The 16,552-nt window shown below is 42.5% G+C and overlaps 1 protein-coding gene across 1 annotated transcript in view; it reads right to left on the bottom strand.

Moving 5' to 3' along the window:
• Positions 1-16,552, bottom strand: part of LOC113628654 (kinesin-like protein KIF28P) — a 91,079-nt gene that overhangs the window by 38,262 nt on the left and 36,265 nt on the right. The window contains exons 5-10 of the mRNA XM_027122475.1: positions 12,799-13,023; positions 10,781-10,935; positions 6,787-6,898; positions 5,259-5,326; positions 3,156-3,265; positions 426-532 (exon numbers count right to left, since the gene is read on the bottom strand). Coding sequence (XP_026978276.1) covers positions 426-532; positions 3,156-3,265; positions 5,259-5,326; positions 6,787-6,898; positions 10,781-10,935; positions 12,799-13,023 — 777 coding nt within the window. The remainder of the gene's footprint in view (positions 1-425; positions 533-3,155; positions 3,266-5,258; positions 5,327-6,786; positions 6,899-10,780; positions 10,936-12,798; positions 13,024-16,552) is intronic.

Raw genomic sequence — 16,552 nt, 5'->3', positions numbered from 1 at the left:
GGGAGGCAGGGCATCTCCCTGGCCCAGGTACAGAGTTCACACCCCAGCCCATTTATGATCTGGAATTGGTGGTGAATACCAGATACGTGGTTCAGGGTCACAACTCATAGACCCCAGAAGACAATCATGTTCCTCAGATCCTCCCCAAATTCTAATTATCCACAGCCTTGAATTCTATTCTCAGCCTCATGGCCTCTTTGCTTCCTTCCCTTTCATGCCCTGTCATTCTCTCCCCAACTCTGCCAATAATTTAATTAAGTCATGCGTCACATATAACATGTCACATTCACATATTATACATAATACACCTCACCCCGATTATCCACCTGGCATCAACCCAGGCATTGGCGCTTGTCTGGGTAAGGGGCAAGGCCGCCCACCCCCGCCAGGTTGTCAGCCTCGGCAGGTGGAGGTGGTAAGCTCACCTGGGCGATGGCCACGTAGTACTGCTGCCATTCACTCCGGGCCTGCTCCAGCTGGTGCACCCAGCTCAGCTGATCAGGGGGAGACCTGAGCTGACAGGCTGGCAGCTCTGGAAGGAGGGAGATACTTTAAGCAACTTAAGGCCAATTTAAGGTCTGCAGTGTCAAAGGTGAGGCACAGAATGTCTCAGTCAAAACATGGCACTCTCAGCACGAGTGGGAAATAGAACTGCACTGACTGCACTTGGCAAGTTCTAGAAAGACTAGGATATTCACAGCAGCTCTATTCACAATAGTCAAGATGTGGAAGCAGCCTAAGTGTCCATCCGCAGATGAATGGATAAAGAAGATGTGGTACATATATACAACGGAAGGTTAGCCCAAAAAAAGAATGAAATCATGCCATTTGCAGCAACATGGATGGACCTAGAGATTATCATACTAAGTGAAGTAATCAGAGAAAGAGAAATACCATACAATATCACTTATATGTGGAATCTAAGAAAATAGCACAAATGAGCTTATTTACAAAACAGAAACAGACTCACAGACATAGAAAACAAACTTATGGTTACCAAACGGGATAGCTGGGAGGTGGGAGGGGGATAAACTAGGAGTTTGGGATGAACATATACACACTACTATATATAAAATAGATAAACAACAGGGACCTACTGCACAGCACAGGGAACTATACTCAATGTCTTGTAATAACCTATATGGGAAAAGAATCTGAAAAATAATATATATACGTATGTGTAGGTGTATAATTGAATCACTTTGCTGTGTATCTGAAACTAACACAGGGCTGCCCTGGTGGCACAGTGGTTAAGAATCCACCTGCCAATGCAGGGGACACGGGTTCAAGCCCTAGTCCGGGAAGATGCCACATGCTGTGGAGCAAAACTAAGCCCGTGCACCACAGCTACTGAGCCTGCGCTCTAGAGCCCGTGAGTCACAACTACTGAGCCCACGCACCTAGAGCCCGTGCTCCGCAACAAGAGAAGCCACTGCAATGAGAAGCCCGTGCACCGCAACAAAGAGTAGCCCCCGCTCGCAGCAACTAGAGAAAGCCTGAGTGCAGCAACGAAGACCCAACACGGCCAAAAATAAATATACTAATAAAAAGAAACTAATACAACATGGTAAATGAACTCTACTTCAATAATTAAAAGAAAAAAAAGACTAGGATCACCTCTTAATTCAAAGGAAACTAGAGCAAGGAGGTCCTTTGTAGGAGGAGCACTGAACCTCAGCAATCTGTTTTTTTAATCATGTGGGCATGTGAGAGCATTTCAGGGCATTCCTGTAAAGTCAGGGGATTCAGGAAGAATCAAAGATTTATCTTACCTTGTTTTTCATGTGTTCCGTGTCTGTGCTTATGAATAATGGGAATTAGATGCTATATTTAGGTCAACATCTGCATGTCCGGATTTTAGAGGTACGGAGATTTGTGACAGAGCAGAGTCATGCCTGGACCAGATGTGGGCACAGCCTCTAATTTAGGAAGTGCGTGGTTGAGTCTGAAGCCTTAGTGAGTCAGGACTTGGGAACCCAGAGATATGCCAGATGGGGCCAACCTGTCCTCGAACAGAACATCCATGGGGGCAGCCAGGTGTGTGTGCATGCGGGAGCGGGTTGTGGTTGGGAAGTGTTGCCACCGCCAGACAGAGAGCCCGTGTGGCACGAGGGAGCCTGGCCGGGCGAGGGGAACGGCTACCAAGGGCCGGACGATGACAGTGGGGGCACACTCCACTAAGAGCACTGAGCGCAGGGCTCTCAGACCTTCTGGTCTGGCTGTTTTGATGCTGAACGCTTTTACCAATTCTACTTCAACAGTTTTACATTTTGTCCTTTCCATCCATACCATTCTAAATTGTTCATGGGCATAAAATTACACACACCTCATGCTGCCATGCTGAAATCTCAGGCCTTCGCTCAAAGCAGTGGTCCTCAATAACTGCACAGTGGGCCACCTTAAGGTGGGCACTTTAAGAACCACTGCTGCCCCCGGGATGGATTAATTGGTCCAGATGGCGCACAGAGTCACAAGGTGACTCTAACGTGCAGCCAGGGCTGAGCAGAGTCTTAGAAGAGGGTGCTGGGGGTAGTGCTTCTTAGCTCCAAACATCACTTAACTGCATGAGGCCATCAGCCGAATAAACGCCCTTAGGGACACCGTCCAAATCTGGTAAGGAAAAAGTAGTCCCGGCGGAAAGAATAACCTCAAAATAAAAATGGCAATTTAAAAAAAATGAGACTAAAATGACCATTTAAAAAGGACAAGGCCAGGGCTTCCCTGGTGGCGCAGTGGTTGAGAGTCCGCCTGCCGATGCAGGGGACGCGGGTTCGTGCCCCGGTCCGGGAAGATCCCACATGCCGCGGAGCGGCTGGGCCCGTGAGCCATGGCCGCTGAGCCTGCGCATCTGGAGCCTGTGCTCCGCAACGGGAGAGGCCACAACAGTGAGAGGCCCGCGTAGCGCAAAAAAAAAAAAAAAAAAAAAAAAAAGGACAAGGCCATTATTTCTCATAACTGCTGTGAATCTACATTCAGGTGAAAATGTCCTGGACAAAGGCCCAGGGGTGCCCCAACCTGCCCTAGGGCTCCCCTAAGACTCTACCCAGGGGTTGGCCCCCAGGCCTGGGCCTGGCCACGGCCCCTCCCTTCCTCCCTCCCACTCCCAGCCTCCTGGCTGCTGGCTTGGACCCGCGCTGACTCCTGACTCGGTTTACCTGCCATTCTGGAGTTTCCACACCCAAGCAGCAGTTTGTTGTTCTCTGCCCTGGACTCTCTCATCAGGGTCGAGGTGTTGACCACGGCTTTGTTCCGGATCTTCTTAGCCCTGTGCAAAGGTGGACACACAACCAGGCCCTGGACCTTTTGCAGTTGGAGCAGTACCACCAGATCACTGGCTGGAAACTGGGCTCTGGTCTCAGAAGGTCAAAGTGGGAGCCTTTCATGCCCAAGTGATTCGAAACTCCACCATGTAAGGTTCCAGTAAACCATGAAGACCAGAAGGGACTCAGAGATATCCAGGGTTCAAATAAATAGGAGCAGCTCAACCGAGGCCTGGAGCCTGCCCGCCACGTGTTCTGGGCCCTGAACACACTCCCCCAGCTGGGCTGACTTGGTTAATGAAAAACTCTCTTCAGTCACTGCTGCTGCTGCTGCTATAGCACCACAAACCCTGGAGGCTCCCGGTGACTCTCTACCATGTGCGCCAGGCCAGCAGTGGGCTTAGAGATTACCTAGTTCACTCCCAGCAAATGCTGCATGGGGTGTACTTATGCTAAAACATGACTTGCTCTTTATCTGAAATTCAAATTTAACTGGGCAGCTTATATTTTATTTGCTAAATCTGGCAACCTTACCCCTTTCACTGAGGAAGAGGGTTTCCAAGGCAAGCCCACAGTCGCACAGTCCACGGCAGATCTGGACCTGGAGCCCAGGGCCCCTGGGGACCATTTTCTCCTTCCTCTGCATCACACAGTGTCTCACGTAAAAAGTGCTAGCAACAGATTTACATCTGATAAGCAGAGAGAAAGTGACCATTCTAAATGATACTAAAGACAAAATTCAAGATCTGAGTGGTACAGATGCTGGAAGAAAATGTCCACTGGAGTCAGATGATATTGAGACCACGCAGCGCAGAATGAGAATGCAAGTGTTTGTGACTAAAATGCAAGGGCCCCTCCCTGAGAAGACGCCAAAGGAAGACCAGAAGGACAGGCGATTACTTGGGGACATCATAGCAACTACCACTTTTGAGCTTCAGCCCCATGCCAAGCAGAACTTAGCCAGAAACGGTTCATGAACAGTCTCAGGTGGTCTTCACCCCACCCAGAGGGTGAGGTATCACCTCCTTCAGCACGTGAGGTCACCGAGGGCCAGCGAGGGTCAGGTCCCGTGGCAGGCAGGGCCAGATTCTGACACACAGGCCCGTACCTATAAGAATAGGAACCAAGTCCATTTCACATGCCAGCTGCAGCTGCCTGGAACACAGGCTGAGAATTCCAAGCTCCTGAAAGGAGCTGATGGGAACACGACAGAGGTGGATTCTCAAATCTGCCACGTGAACACGATGCCGGGGTGGTGGCGGCACGCCGTTTCTACCCTTGGTTAGAGGCTTCCTCTCCCCAGACCCTCACCTGCCTAGACAGGTCAGGAGGAGTAGGCTCCTACGTGCCTTGAAACGCAGGAACTCAGCTCTTCCACAGCGTCCTGCAGGGGCTAATCGAGTGGGCTTGTCTCCCCGGCCAGTCCGAAAGGAGGGAACCAGCAGTGAGAGCCCCGCTCTACCTGCACAGGGAGGAGGCGCCTGGGACCTGCTGTGTGGGACCTGGAGAGATGAGAAGCAGCTCACGGAAAGCTGCAGAGCCGGGGGCTGGTTCCCAACTTTGGGAGTGCCTCTGACGTGCTCATCTTTATTACTAGCACAAAAATTCCCTGCCTGCCACTATGCTCTACGTGTGTCCCAGACGACAGAAGGGGAATCTGTGAATGGTCATGCTATGTGGCAGGAAAATGCAGGGGGACAGATAAGTGACCACATCAGGATTGGGATCAGTGCTTCCTCCCATGGGTTTGAGCCCACGGCTCCTCCCCCATCCAGGGCTGGAGCGACAAAATGACAGGCTCAGGAGGGTCCTGAGCCCCTAATTCGACCTCCTTTTATTTGTTTTATTTTCTCTCACTCTTCTCTCACAAATCCTTTTGTTCTTCCTTCTTCTGGACCCCTTCCCAAGACGCCAGCCCATCAAGTATAAGGGTACTAGAAGAATTTGCCAGATTTAGAACCTAGAACCACTGTGGATAGTAAGTATTCATAAACGTACCTTTCAGCATATCTTAATGTCGATAAAGTTTCCTCGTAGCAGATGTCAGCCGGACTTATGGCTGCTATCTGTAAAAGATAACCTTTTCAGATTTTGTTTTTCATATAAGGTTTTAGAGCTATTGTTGTCGATATTACACAACTAACAGTCACGGAACATCTTGTAATTTGTGGTACTGTTCAAACTTTACAACTCAGACAGAAAACTCAGGCTTAGAGAAGAATAATGTGCCAAGGTCACTCAGATAATAACTGGCAGAGCTGGGACCTGGACCAGCCCTGACTTGACACCTGTGAAGCTAACCTCTGTACTACGTGTCCCTCAGCACTGAGTCCCCAGCTGATTTCCTCGGGGATTTAAATGACCGTTGAACCCTGGCACTGCAGAGACCAATCAATAAATCATTACTGAGTAGCCACTTGTATGGTTTCAAGTCTGGCTATTGACGTTGGCTTAATTGTTCTAGAAATCAAATGAGAAAACAAACGTTTTGATGAGCTGGAGGTGGGCAGGGTCACTGAGGGTGAACAGGGGGGGAGTGTGATTACCCAGGCAGCAGCTTGTAACTTATGGTCCTGGAGGTCAAGATTCAGAGCATAAGGGCCTGGTGAATAGTCCTTTATCTTTGTCCAGCTTTGCAGCTTTTAAAGCTTGTTCATTATATGATCTCATTTAATCACCACAGCAGTATTTCCAAGGCGAGATTGTTATCTTCACTTTAGGAAGGAGGAAGAGGAGGTCTGGGATTGGAGCCATGGAGCCTCAAGAGGTTGGATGCTTAACATTCAGAGGAGTCTTATGGGCCTTCTTTTAGTCCAGGCTCTTGGGGGATGGCCCAGGGAGGCACACAGGTACTGACAACCAGAAAAACGTTAACCAAAATGTTTGAAAAGAATTAGGCAAGAATAAATGATAAAGACAGATCCAGCAGCAGGCCTTTCTCTCCTAATCAGGACAACAGACTGGAGGCCAGTACGAGGCTGGAAGCAGAGCTTGCCCAGTTCTGTTCCTTCCCTAATCTGAAGCTTGAGAGCGGAGCGCCCTGACTTAACACACTGCACACGGTACCACTTGGCAAACTTTCAATAATAGAGTCTGGAGTCTTTTGCTGATGACACGATTTGGCTACTCTCCAGGTTAAACACCTGCCCTGTGTCTAAAACAGTCAAAAATTGATTCCAGTCTTGCCATGGAATGACTGCTGATTTATAATAACATGACATTGTTAGTGTTAGTTTTAAAACTGTATTAGTTTCTTCCTGATAATAAAAGTAATATATAGTTCTGTAGAGAACCAGAAAGGAGTAAATTAAAAAATCAAAATTAGCACTATAGAAACTTTATTTGAACATCGCCATGGAAAGAGCTCCAGGAGTCATGAGATCATAGATGAGAACGTGCTATATCAATGCAGAGTGCTGTGTTTAGTGGTCCACAGAGAATAACTTTAATAATAATAATAACAACAGCAATAATGACAGCTACATGAGTCTAAACAGTCTAAAATGTGGTAAGAAAATCACTTTACCAAAGTAGTTCTGCTGTTCCTACCCAGAGCTGACTGGAGCAGTTTGGTCAGAACAGAGTCTCTGTAGGGAATGTGCAAGACTTTCTTCCCCATGGCTGCATCAGCCAGAGCACTGAATCAAAAGAAAATATAAAACAACAAAATTTTTTACATGTATCAAGAAGAAATCTGCTTCCCTGTGGATAAGTCAGAAACACTCCTCAAATCCCCTTGTCGACCCTATACACCAGAGACAAGACTCTAAGGAATATCCAATAGTTGAGACACCTTCTGTACAAAGATGCTGAAGTTAAGACAGCAGCACAGGCTGCTGGTTCTATCTCCAAGGTCAGCACTGGGGAAACCATAACAGAGAGGGAAGCCCAGATCTGAGGCACTAACACACTAAACCTTTGGAGGAAAACCCAGAGCCTGCAGGCTATTGTAAATTTATGTATAGGGAAGGGTTGTGATCTGAGGAAGAGGGTGGCTAGCAGGGTGAAGATAGAAATGGGGAGTGGGTTTAAGTCCTTTTCTTGCCTTTCTCTCATACTGCCTTAGGAAGATCCCATAGCGTTAGGACCCCACAGGACTACAGCATCAGAGTAACAGTGAATAAGAGAAGTAACAGTGAATAAGAAAAATAACAGCTCAGTTCCTGCCCTGCTCAGGGCACTATAGAGAAAGTAGTGTTGTCACTGAAGAGAGTGGGGAAGAGGAGGGAGGAAATCCCATCTCTGTGAAATTATAATCACAAACAGAGAAAAGAAATCTAAAAAATTAATCCATCAGATTTAGAAAAGAAACAAAATGAACATCTAGAAAGGAATAGATACAATAATTGAAATTGAAAACACTATGGATAGGTTCAACAGCAAATTTGACATTGCCATAATGGGAATTAGTGAACCAGATAGTTCAGAGGAAATCCAGATTGCAGCCTGGAGACATAGAGATGGAAAACAAGAAAGAAAGGTTAGGAGACATGGAAGACAGGGTGAGAAGATTCAAATAGTTTAATTGAAGTTTCAGGAGAGAAAAGAGAAAAAAAATGGGTAGAAGCAATATGTGAGAGATAATGGCTGAGAATTTTCTAGTATTGATGAAAATCACTATCACAGAGCTATGGAGGCTAAGGAATTCCAAGGAGGATAAATAAAGACAAACTGACACTCAAATGCAACATAATGAAATTGGGGAACATCAAAAAAGAAGAGCTTAAAAGCAGGTAGGGAAAAAGATTATCTTCAAGGGAATAGCGATTAGACCAAGAATAGAAACCAGGAGAATGTTATCCTTAATGAGATGAAAGAAAATACTGTCCATCCAGAATTATATACTCAGCAAAATTATCTTTCAAAAATAAGGTAAAATAAAGAAATTTCAACCAAACAAAAATTGAGTTTGCCATCAGTAGATGATCACTAAAAGAAATTCTAAAGAACATACTTCAACCAGAAGGAAATTGATCTTACAGAGCAGCTCTGATGTTTAAGAAGGAATGAATAAAAATAATAAAAAAGGAGTAGATGTGAATGAACACTAACTGTATAAGATAGTAATGATAATGTCTTTCAGGGTTAAAGAAGAATAGAATTAACATATATATCAAAAATAGCATATGTAGGATGGAGATACTCATATTATCCAGGAATAGGATAAAGTGTTTATTATATTTAGATGTTGACAAACAGATTGAAGAGCCAAGGAACAGTAAGCATATATTGAATTTTGACATATAACAGAAGTAGCATAGAAGATCATTGGGGAAAGGAGAGACTACTTAGCAAATGATCTGAAAAAACTGGTAATCGATAAGGAAAAAATAACAAAAAGGATGCCCACCTTACACTACTACACACCAACTCCAGACAGATAGGAACTTAAGTATAAATTTTCTTAAACAAGACAAAGAAAATGCAAAACTGCAAAACATAAACAATAACTTCTGCTCATCAATAGACACCTTTAAAAAAGTGAAAAGTCAAGCTACTAACTGGGAGAAGATATTTACGGTACATATACCTAAGAAAAGAGTAATAAAAATAGTAAAAAATGTCTGCAGATCGATCAAAAAGACAATAACTCAATAGAATAATCGGAAAAATATAAGACCAGGTATTTTGAGAGGAAACATATTGCTAATAAGCAAATCAAATGATGCTCCAGCTTGTAGGTAACCAATGCTATCAAGACCATAGTAAAATATGTTTATACCCACTTAACTGGTAAATATCAAGAAATTTGACAATACCAAGCCTTGGAAAAGATGTGGATCAATGGGATATGTTATACATTGCTCCTGGGAATATAAATTGGTCCAACCACTTTGGAGAACAATTTGTCACCCTCTCGAAAAATAAGGTATTCACACACCTTATATATATAAAACCCCAAAATTTCAATTCTTTGTCTATACCAAAAAAACTTTGAAATATTGATACCCAATGATTTGTACAATAATATTCATAGTAGTACTGTTTGTAATAGCAAAAAACAAACAAAAACCTGGAAACAACCAAAATGCCAATTAACATGAGAATGAAGGAATAAATTGTGGCATATTCCCACAATGGAATACTACACAATAATGAAAAAGAAGTAACAACTGCTACTGTAACAACATGGATGAATCTCATAGACAGAACATTTAGTAAAAGAACAGAAAATAAATTAACCAGAGCCACACATAACATGGATAGATATTGTCAATAATGTTGAATCTAAAAGCAAACTCTGCTCCTGGGTATGTACTTAAGAGGAATAAGTAATTATTTTCCCCTAAGTACATGTACAAGAACGTTGATAGCAACTTTATTCATAATAGTCAAAACCTGGAAACAAACTAAATGCCCATACAAGAGGAGAATGGATAAATAGTGGTATATTCCTACAATGGAATACTGCATAGCAATGAAAAACAATTAATAATTGCTAAGTGAAACAGCATGGATTAGTCTCATAGATACAATCCTTAGTGAATGAAGCCAGATGTAAAAGACAATGACCTGGGCTTCCCTGGTGGCGCAGTGGTTGAGAATCTGCCTACCAATGCAGAGGACACGGGTTCGAGCCCTGGTCCAGGAAGATCCCACATGCCGCAGAGCAACTAAGCCCGTGTGCCACAACTACTGAGCCTGCACATCACAACTACTGAGCCCGTGTGCCACAACCACTGAAGACTGCGTGCCTAGAGCCTGTACTCCGCCACAAGAGAAACCATTGCAATGAGAAGCCCACGCACCGCAACAAACAGTAGCCCCTGCTTGCTGAAACTAGAGAGAGCCCCCCACGTGCAGCAATGAAGACCCAACGCAAATAAATAAATAAATAAATAAATAAAAGACAATGACCTGATATACATGATCTCATTTTTATGAAAATCAATACAGTTAGGCAAAACTAATCTTTGATAACAAAGGTCAATTCTTTTTGTTAGGATTAAAAATTAGGAGGAGGTATGAGGGAGTTTTCTGAGTTTTGGAAATGTACTATATCTCAGTCTAGGTGGTAATTACATAGATATATACATATATAAAAATCCATTGAGCTGAACATTTAAGATTTGTGCACTTTACTATATGTAATTTATACCTAAGTAACCTTAACAATGCAAGATCCAGAAAGCAATATAATATTTTACCCTTTTATAAAATTCAAAAATCAGTGCTACTAATAAATAATAATGTGTACAAGCGATAAAACAAGAAATGATAAAAGAAAGAAAGAGGGAAGGAAGTAGGGAGGGAGGGAGATTAAACATAAAATTCAATATGGTGGTTACCTCCAAGGGGAGAATAGGAGAGGAATACCACCTGTTTCTTGGGTTGGGTGGTGGTTTTATTTGTTATTTCATTTAGAAGCAATTAATTAGTTTAAAATAAAATCTACAGGAGGGCCAGGAATGAACCAATGATGATAGTGGGTCATGAACCAAGGGTCATGATTAATCTAAATTTTGGTATTTGAGTTTATTTTTGTGGCACAAATAAGTACCTATCCACTGATTATTTACCTGATAACATTTCCTAAATTGGTTAAACTTAAGTTAACTCGTGATCCTTCCCTCAGTCTGTCACCTTCAGATCCTGAAGATTTCTGCCTTTCACTTCCAGCTAAATCCACCAAATTAATACTGGATTGTTTGCTGAGGTCTCTATCTAGAAAAACCTGTAGGAAAGCAACACAGGTCATGCTATTAGAGTGGTAGCAGACTACACAAGAAGACAATCTATTTTACATTCTAAAATATTTTTTCTAATTGTATTTCACACTCAAAAAAGGTGTAATAAAATTTGCAAGTTAAAATGCCATCGTCTTTATAATGACATTTTACAATAATATTACTAGGTTCAAATGTCTCAGTTGCCCCTTCCCAATTCTGCAAAGCTACTTCCAATGATATATTAGATACCAATTATTGCCCTAGTATATCTGTGATCAATAAGTATTTTAAATCAACTGTGAGATCTGCAAAATAAGTAACTGTTCGCGATGGTGTAGTCATGTAATGGAAAGAATGCTACAGGTTCCCTTTTTGTCATGTAACTGTGAACAAATGATTTAACTTTTCAGAGTTTCAACTTTCTCAGTTGTAAAATAGGGATGATAGCATGTTTTGGGGATGTTATGAGGGTAAAAGATAATAGATGTCATGGTTCTAACCATGCCTGGCATACATAAATAGGTGTTAATGTTGTTACTGACACCAATAAACAGAGTAAAATCATTCTTTTCCAGTTAATCTTGTCTCTTGCCTCTAAAATATCAAGTTTAAAAAATAGCAGGGCAGGGCTTCCCTGGTGGCGCAGTGGTTGAGAGTCCGCCTGCCGATGCAGGGGACACGGGTTCGTGCCCCGGTCCGGGAAGATCCCACATGCTGCTGAGTGGCTGGGCCCGTAAGCCATGGCCGCTGAGCCTGCGCATCCGGAGCCTGTGCTCCGCAACAGGAGAGGCCACAACAGAGAGAGGCCCGCGCACCGCAAAAAAAAAAAAAAAAAAAAGCAGGGCAAACCATATTTAAAGTTTATGAATTTCAGTAACATTGTAAAATTAAGTAAATAATATTTAAAAGTTTACAAGGTCCTTTAAAATGCAGAATGCTATTTAAACTTCTCAACATTCCTATGAGAATAACTATTCATCTCATTTTTACAGAACAAGAAACTGAGACTTAGGAAAGGTAAGTTACTTCCCAAAGTTTCAGAGCTGGTAAACAGAGTCATACATGGTCTAGTGTTTTTCCACTATTCCTGGTTAGAGCAGGACAATCTTTATTTATTACTGTTTTATCTATTACTAGTGCTGTGGCTTAGGGGATGGAGGTGGTGAAATTGTAGCTAAATGTTTAACCAGGCTTTGTGAATAACCATGTCTGAATCAAATTGTCCATAACTGTAGAGATCACTCGGTGATATCCACCAAGGAGAATGGAGGAGAAAAGTGTGCTCCAGTTTATCAAAGATTCTACTTAGTGGGGCGTTACATGGATTACCTGATTTCAAAGATTTTATCTTTGTGATTCCAAATATCAGAAAGATACTTCAGTACCTGGTGGTCCCCTAGGCTCATGGATCTGAAAGTTGGGCAGTATTATATTGGTGATGCATACAGAGCCTACTACCAGAATTCTCCATGACAAACCACGGACCCACTCTCATAGCTCCACAGTTTGATCAACTTGGGGGTCAAAACCTGTTTCCCAGAGCATCGAATTTACTTGAGGGAAAGCAGTCTTTAGTCTCAGGGGCATTTCTGGGATCTGGTAGGTCTTACTGCCACCCCCCTGTTAGTAACGGGCTCACTTAGGCCGGGGTTGGGGGGCATGGATGTTGGGGGAGGGAGGCAAGAAGACAAGTGCCTCACTTTCTCCTGCTTCTGACCCTATAGTCTATGTTTGGAAACAGCCACCTTAATCCATAGATCAACTCTAAAAAGATTCCATAATACTCACCAGCCCATAACGCTACCGGGAACCTTTCCCTGGACCCCCTTGGTGGGAGGTGGGGACAATGGCATCTACTTGAATCTCACCTGCTTGAACTGAATGGTGATGACCATGTGAGACCGGCTGCTGCTGGCATTCATGTTGGTTGAAGCTGTGGTCCTTATTTTTGTTCCTTGTTCCATCAGTCTTTCAATCTGGGCATAGTTCTCACAAGGCACTGACTTTAGACCATCCACATAAAAGCCCAGCTGTTGGTCTTCCCTTACTTTTAGCCCTCCAGGTTTCTTGGTTTTGGACAGCAAATCTCTTACCTGTGGAAAAAAGAATAAATAATGCAAAATTCAGGAAGGCAAGGATTTTTGTTTATTTCACCGTTACAGCCCTTTCTAGAATATATTAAGTGCTCAGTAAATATGTATTGGATGAATGAATAAATGTTAAAGTTCTGTAGGTACCAGACCACCTCATAATTTAAATAAGTAAGGAATAGAGAAATGACAAGCAAGAAAATATGGAAACCTGCTGTAATTAGTGAAATCAGAAGCATATATTTTTTTAGAAATTCAGTTTGATTATGTTCAAGTACCTAGAGCACTTCAACCAGACTGCGAGGTCCCTGAGGGCAGGGCATGTTTCTTTACTGGGACAGTAAATCCTAACATGGTTCCTGACATGTGGTAGGAACTCAGTGAATGCTTGTGGAGAAGATAGTGTAACTGAAGCTAAGCTAACAAGTAATGTTTGATACACTGAATATGGAGTACTGGCCGAACTGCTTTTGTAGCATGAAAAAACATTTTAGTCGGTACCTACAGTTGTCTGACTTTACATAGGTGATTCTAAAGCTTTTGTGCTTGAAAACATGGTTCTTGGATTATCCTAAATATTCTCCTAGCAATCTTGTTAACTCTTGTAGTTGATTCGCAAATCCCTGGTGAATAATATAAAAAGAAATGATCCTAGCCTCTTTCTGAATTATCACAAATTTTGTATTACAAAGTAATGAAGTCTTACTTTCCTGAGAACAGTGATCAATGAAACTTAAAACACTTAAAAGTTAGTAACATTCAAAGCACCTAATGTTCTGCCTAGGTTAAATCATGCTGCAACAAATGCCACCACTGTGAATATCTACTTCCAAGGGAAACTTATTTAACCCAAACAGTATTTGCTACAGCCAAACCTAACAAGAGACTGTGGGTAATTCTTTGGATTTTCTTCTTATTATTGGAGACTTGTGTGATGTCACACTTAGACCATGGCCTCAGGTGAAAGTCCATGTTGCCTCTCCCCCAAAAAAGCCACTTCTGCCAAGGCACAGTAGGTCGAGCTATGGGAGCCTGGTAGAGCCAGAGCCCCTAGAGCAGGTAGTTGGTGCTATACGATGCAGGGAGATCTGGGCTGGGAATCTGACCTGGGCTCTTAGTTCTGGTTCTGCCTCCAAAGTGTGAGAGCTTTGGAAAGTCTCTTACATCCCCAGTTTTCTCCTCATAAGAGAAGAGCAATGGATAAAATGGTCTCTAAGATCTCCCCAAGTATTCTGTAGCTTTAAGTCCTAGAGTCAAAGCAAGATCACAGATTGAATTCAGGAAAGCAAATTAGGACAGTGGACAGAAAGGTCAGAGATAAGCAGACATCAGAACGGAGGCAACTCTGTCTTAGATAGGAAGCCTTTTCTATAACTTCCACTGAGTGATTATAAATTGTAGGAAGCGGCATCTAAGGCTGAAGATGTGTCTGAAGAAAGCTTATTAGAAAAAAGGTAAGTAGGTTTATCTAAATGGAATATGGAAGTGCCCAGAGACAAGGGCAGATCCTGGTACCTGATCCTCCAGGTTGTACCTGGAGATTGAATCGATGGTTATCACGAGAACTTCCTCACTCACCTCAGCTCTTGTGAACTCTCCTAAGTCTGTCTCTATCTGGCACTCCTTCAAATATGACTTTGCCGCTAGAGAAATTTTCTAAAACCCCAGTCTGATTCTCTTATTTCCCTGTTTAGAACCCTTCACTGACTCTCCATTGCCTTCCAGACAAAGAGCCTTTGCCTTTTAGCAACTGATGTTTAGCGCCATCTACTGATGCTTCCCTGTTCTCACCTCCCCACATGCTTCCAGCTCTGGCTACACAGGACTCTCACTGTTCCCTTAAACGCCATGTGCTTTCACGTATCCGTGGACTTATTAAGTACGAATCCTGCTGCCTAAAGTGCCCCCCAGGCCTCCTACTGCCTCACCAAATTCATAAATATCTTTCAAGGCCCAGTCTAACTCTGTTGACAAACAACACCAACAATCCCAGGCAGTATTAGTTCTCTCTCTCCTATGCCTTTCTTCTCACCATTCATGCGGCATATGTAATATATTTTATTACTATCTTCAGTGGATGTTATATCTTCTATGAAACTTCTCCATGACAGGAATCATGTCTTAGGTTTTATTCATTCTCAGAGTCTAGTATGATGTCTGAAACATGAAAAGTATCTAATAAATGTCACTTTGTTGAAGTACGGCTGGAAAAATACCAGAGACTCGTAGAAGGTGAGACATGAAGAAGTATTTAGGATGTCCAATGTCCTTATTTTAGAGATAAGAAAAGAGAACTCCAGAGAGATTATCCTCATTAATAGGTATCAGTAAGGGACCCACAATGTGATGCCATTCTCCCCGTTCCTTTCACAAGAACTTCATAATAAAGGAAGTAAAGTTGTCCTCCTGAAGTTACTGGTATGAAATAAAGGAGCTATACTGTCTCCCAAGCCCATCAACTTGAAAGAAATAGAAACTTAATCTGTGACCTTAACATAATAACCCGTTTGAATTTACTATCAACCTTCAACAGTAATAAATGGCTCATGGAAGCATATGAGAAAAAAATAGATATTTTCTCTCCTTAATATAAAGAGAAAAACACTGACAGATTTATTCCTTCAGTAATAGTTATTCAGTAATGATTAAGTGCAAGGCTTTGGGGTAGTGCGTGGGGTTACACAAGAGATCTTGGGGTATGAAACTACCCTTAAGAAGCTTACAATTATAGATACCCCTGTCAATTTACCCATTCAGCAAACCTTAGGGGCATCCATTCTAAACCAAGTATTATACTAAGTATTGCCAATAGAAAGGTGCAATTATCTGTTCTGGAGATACAAATATGTAAATAAAATTTTACAGTATGATATAAGCACAAAGAGGAAAGGTTGCTCAATATCTAGCGTTTGATAAGCGCTACGTTAGAAATTTAAGATTCAGTGCATCTCAAAGTGTAGTGTCTTATTTTAAATTCTCTACTTTATAAATAAGCAAACTGAGCTCTGAGATAAAGTGATATCCCAAAGTCACAAAGCTAGTAAATGAGAGAGCTGGGATTTGAACCCACGTTCTATGATCAAGCAAACTATGGCCCATGGGCCAAATTCAGCCCTCCACTTGTTTTTGTATGATCATTGAGGTAACAATGTTTTTCACATTTTTAAATGGCTGAAAAAAATCAAAAGAAAAATATTTTGTGACGTGAAAATTAGGTTAAATTCAAGCTTCAGTGTCTGTAAACAAAGGTTTATTGGTATGCAGCCACGTCCACTCATTTACATATCCTCTGTGGCTGCTTTTGTGCCCTGAGGGCAGAATACAGTAATGGTGACAGAGACTTTATGGCCCTCAAAGCCTAAAATATTTTCTGTCTGGACTTTGAAGATAAAGTTTGCCAACCACTGTCCTGAAGCCAGACTGACTGAAGCCTTAGGATGTATAGAGGAGCTGACATCTGAGCTGGATTTGAAGTTTAGTAGTTTCTTTAAGGCCAGAGGAAGCAGGAAGGGTATTCCGGGTAGGGGAAGAT

The sequence above is a fragment of the Aethalodelphis obliquidens genome, unplaced genomic scaffold (genome assembly GCF_003676395.1).
Source record: "Aethalodelphis obliquidens isolate GAN/ISIS:26980383/991018 unplaced genomic scaffold, ASM367639v1 scaffold24, whole genome shotgun sequence".
NCBI classification, from domain to species: domain Eukaryota; kingdom Metazoa; phylum Chordata; class Mammalia; order Artiodactyla; family Delphinidae; genus Aethalodelphis; species Aethalodelphis obliquidens.
Note: the sequence above shows the minus strand (reverse complement) of the source record. Positions and strands in the feature narration are given on the sequence as shown.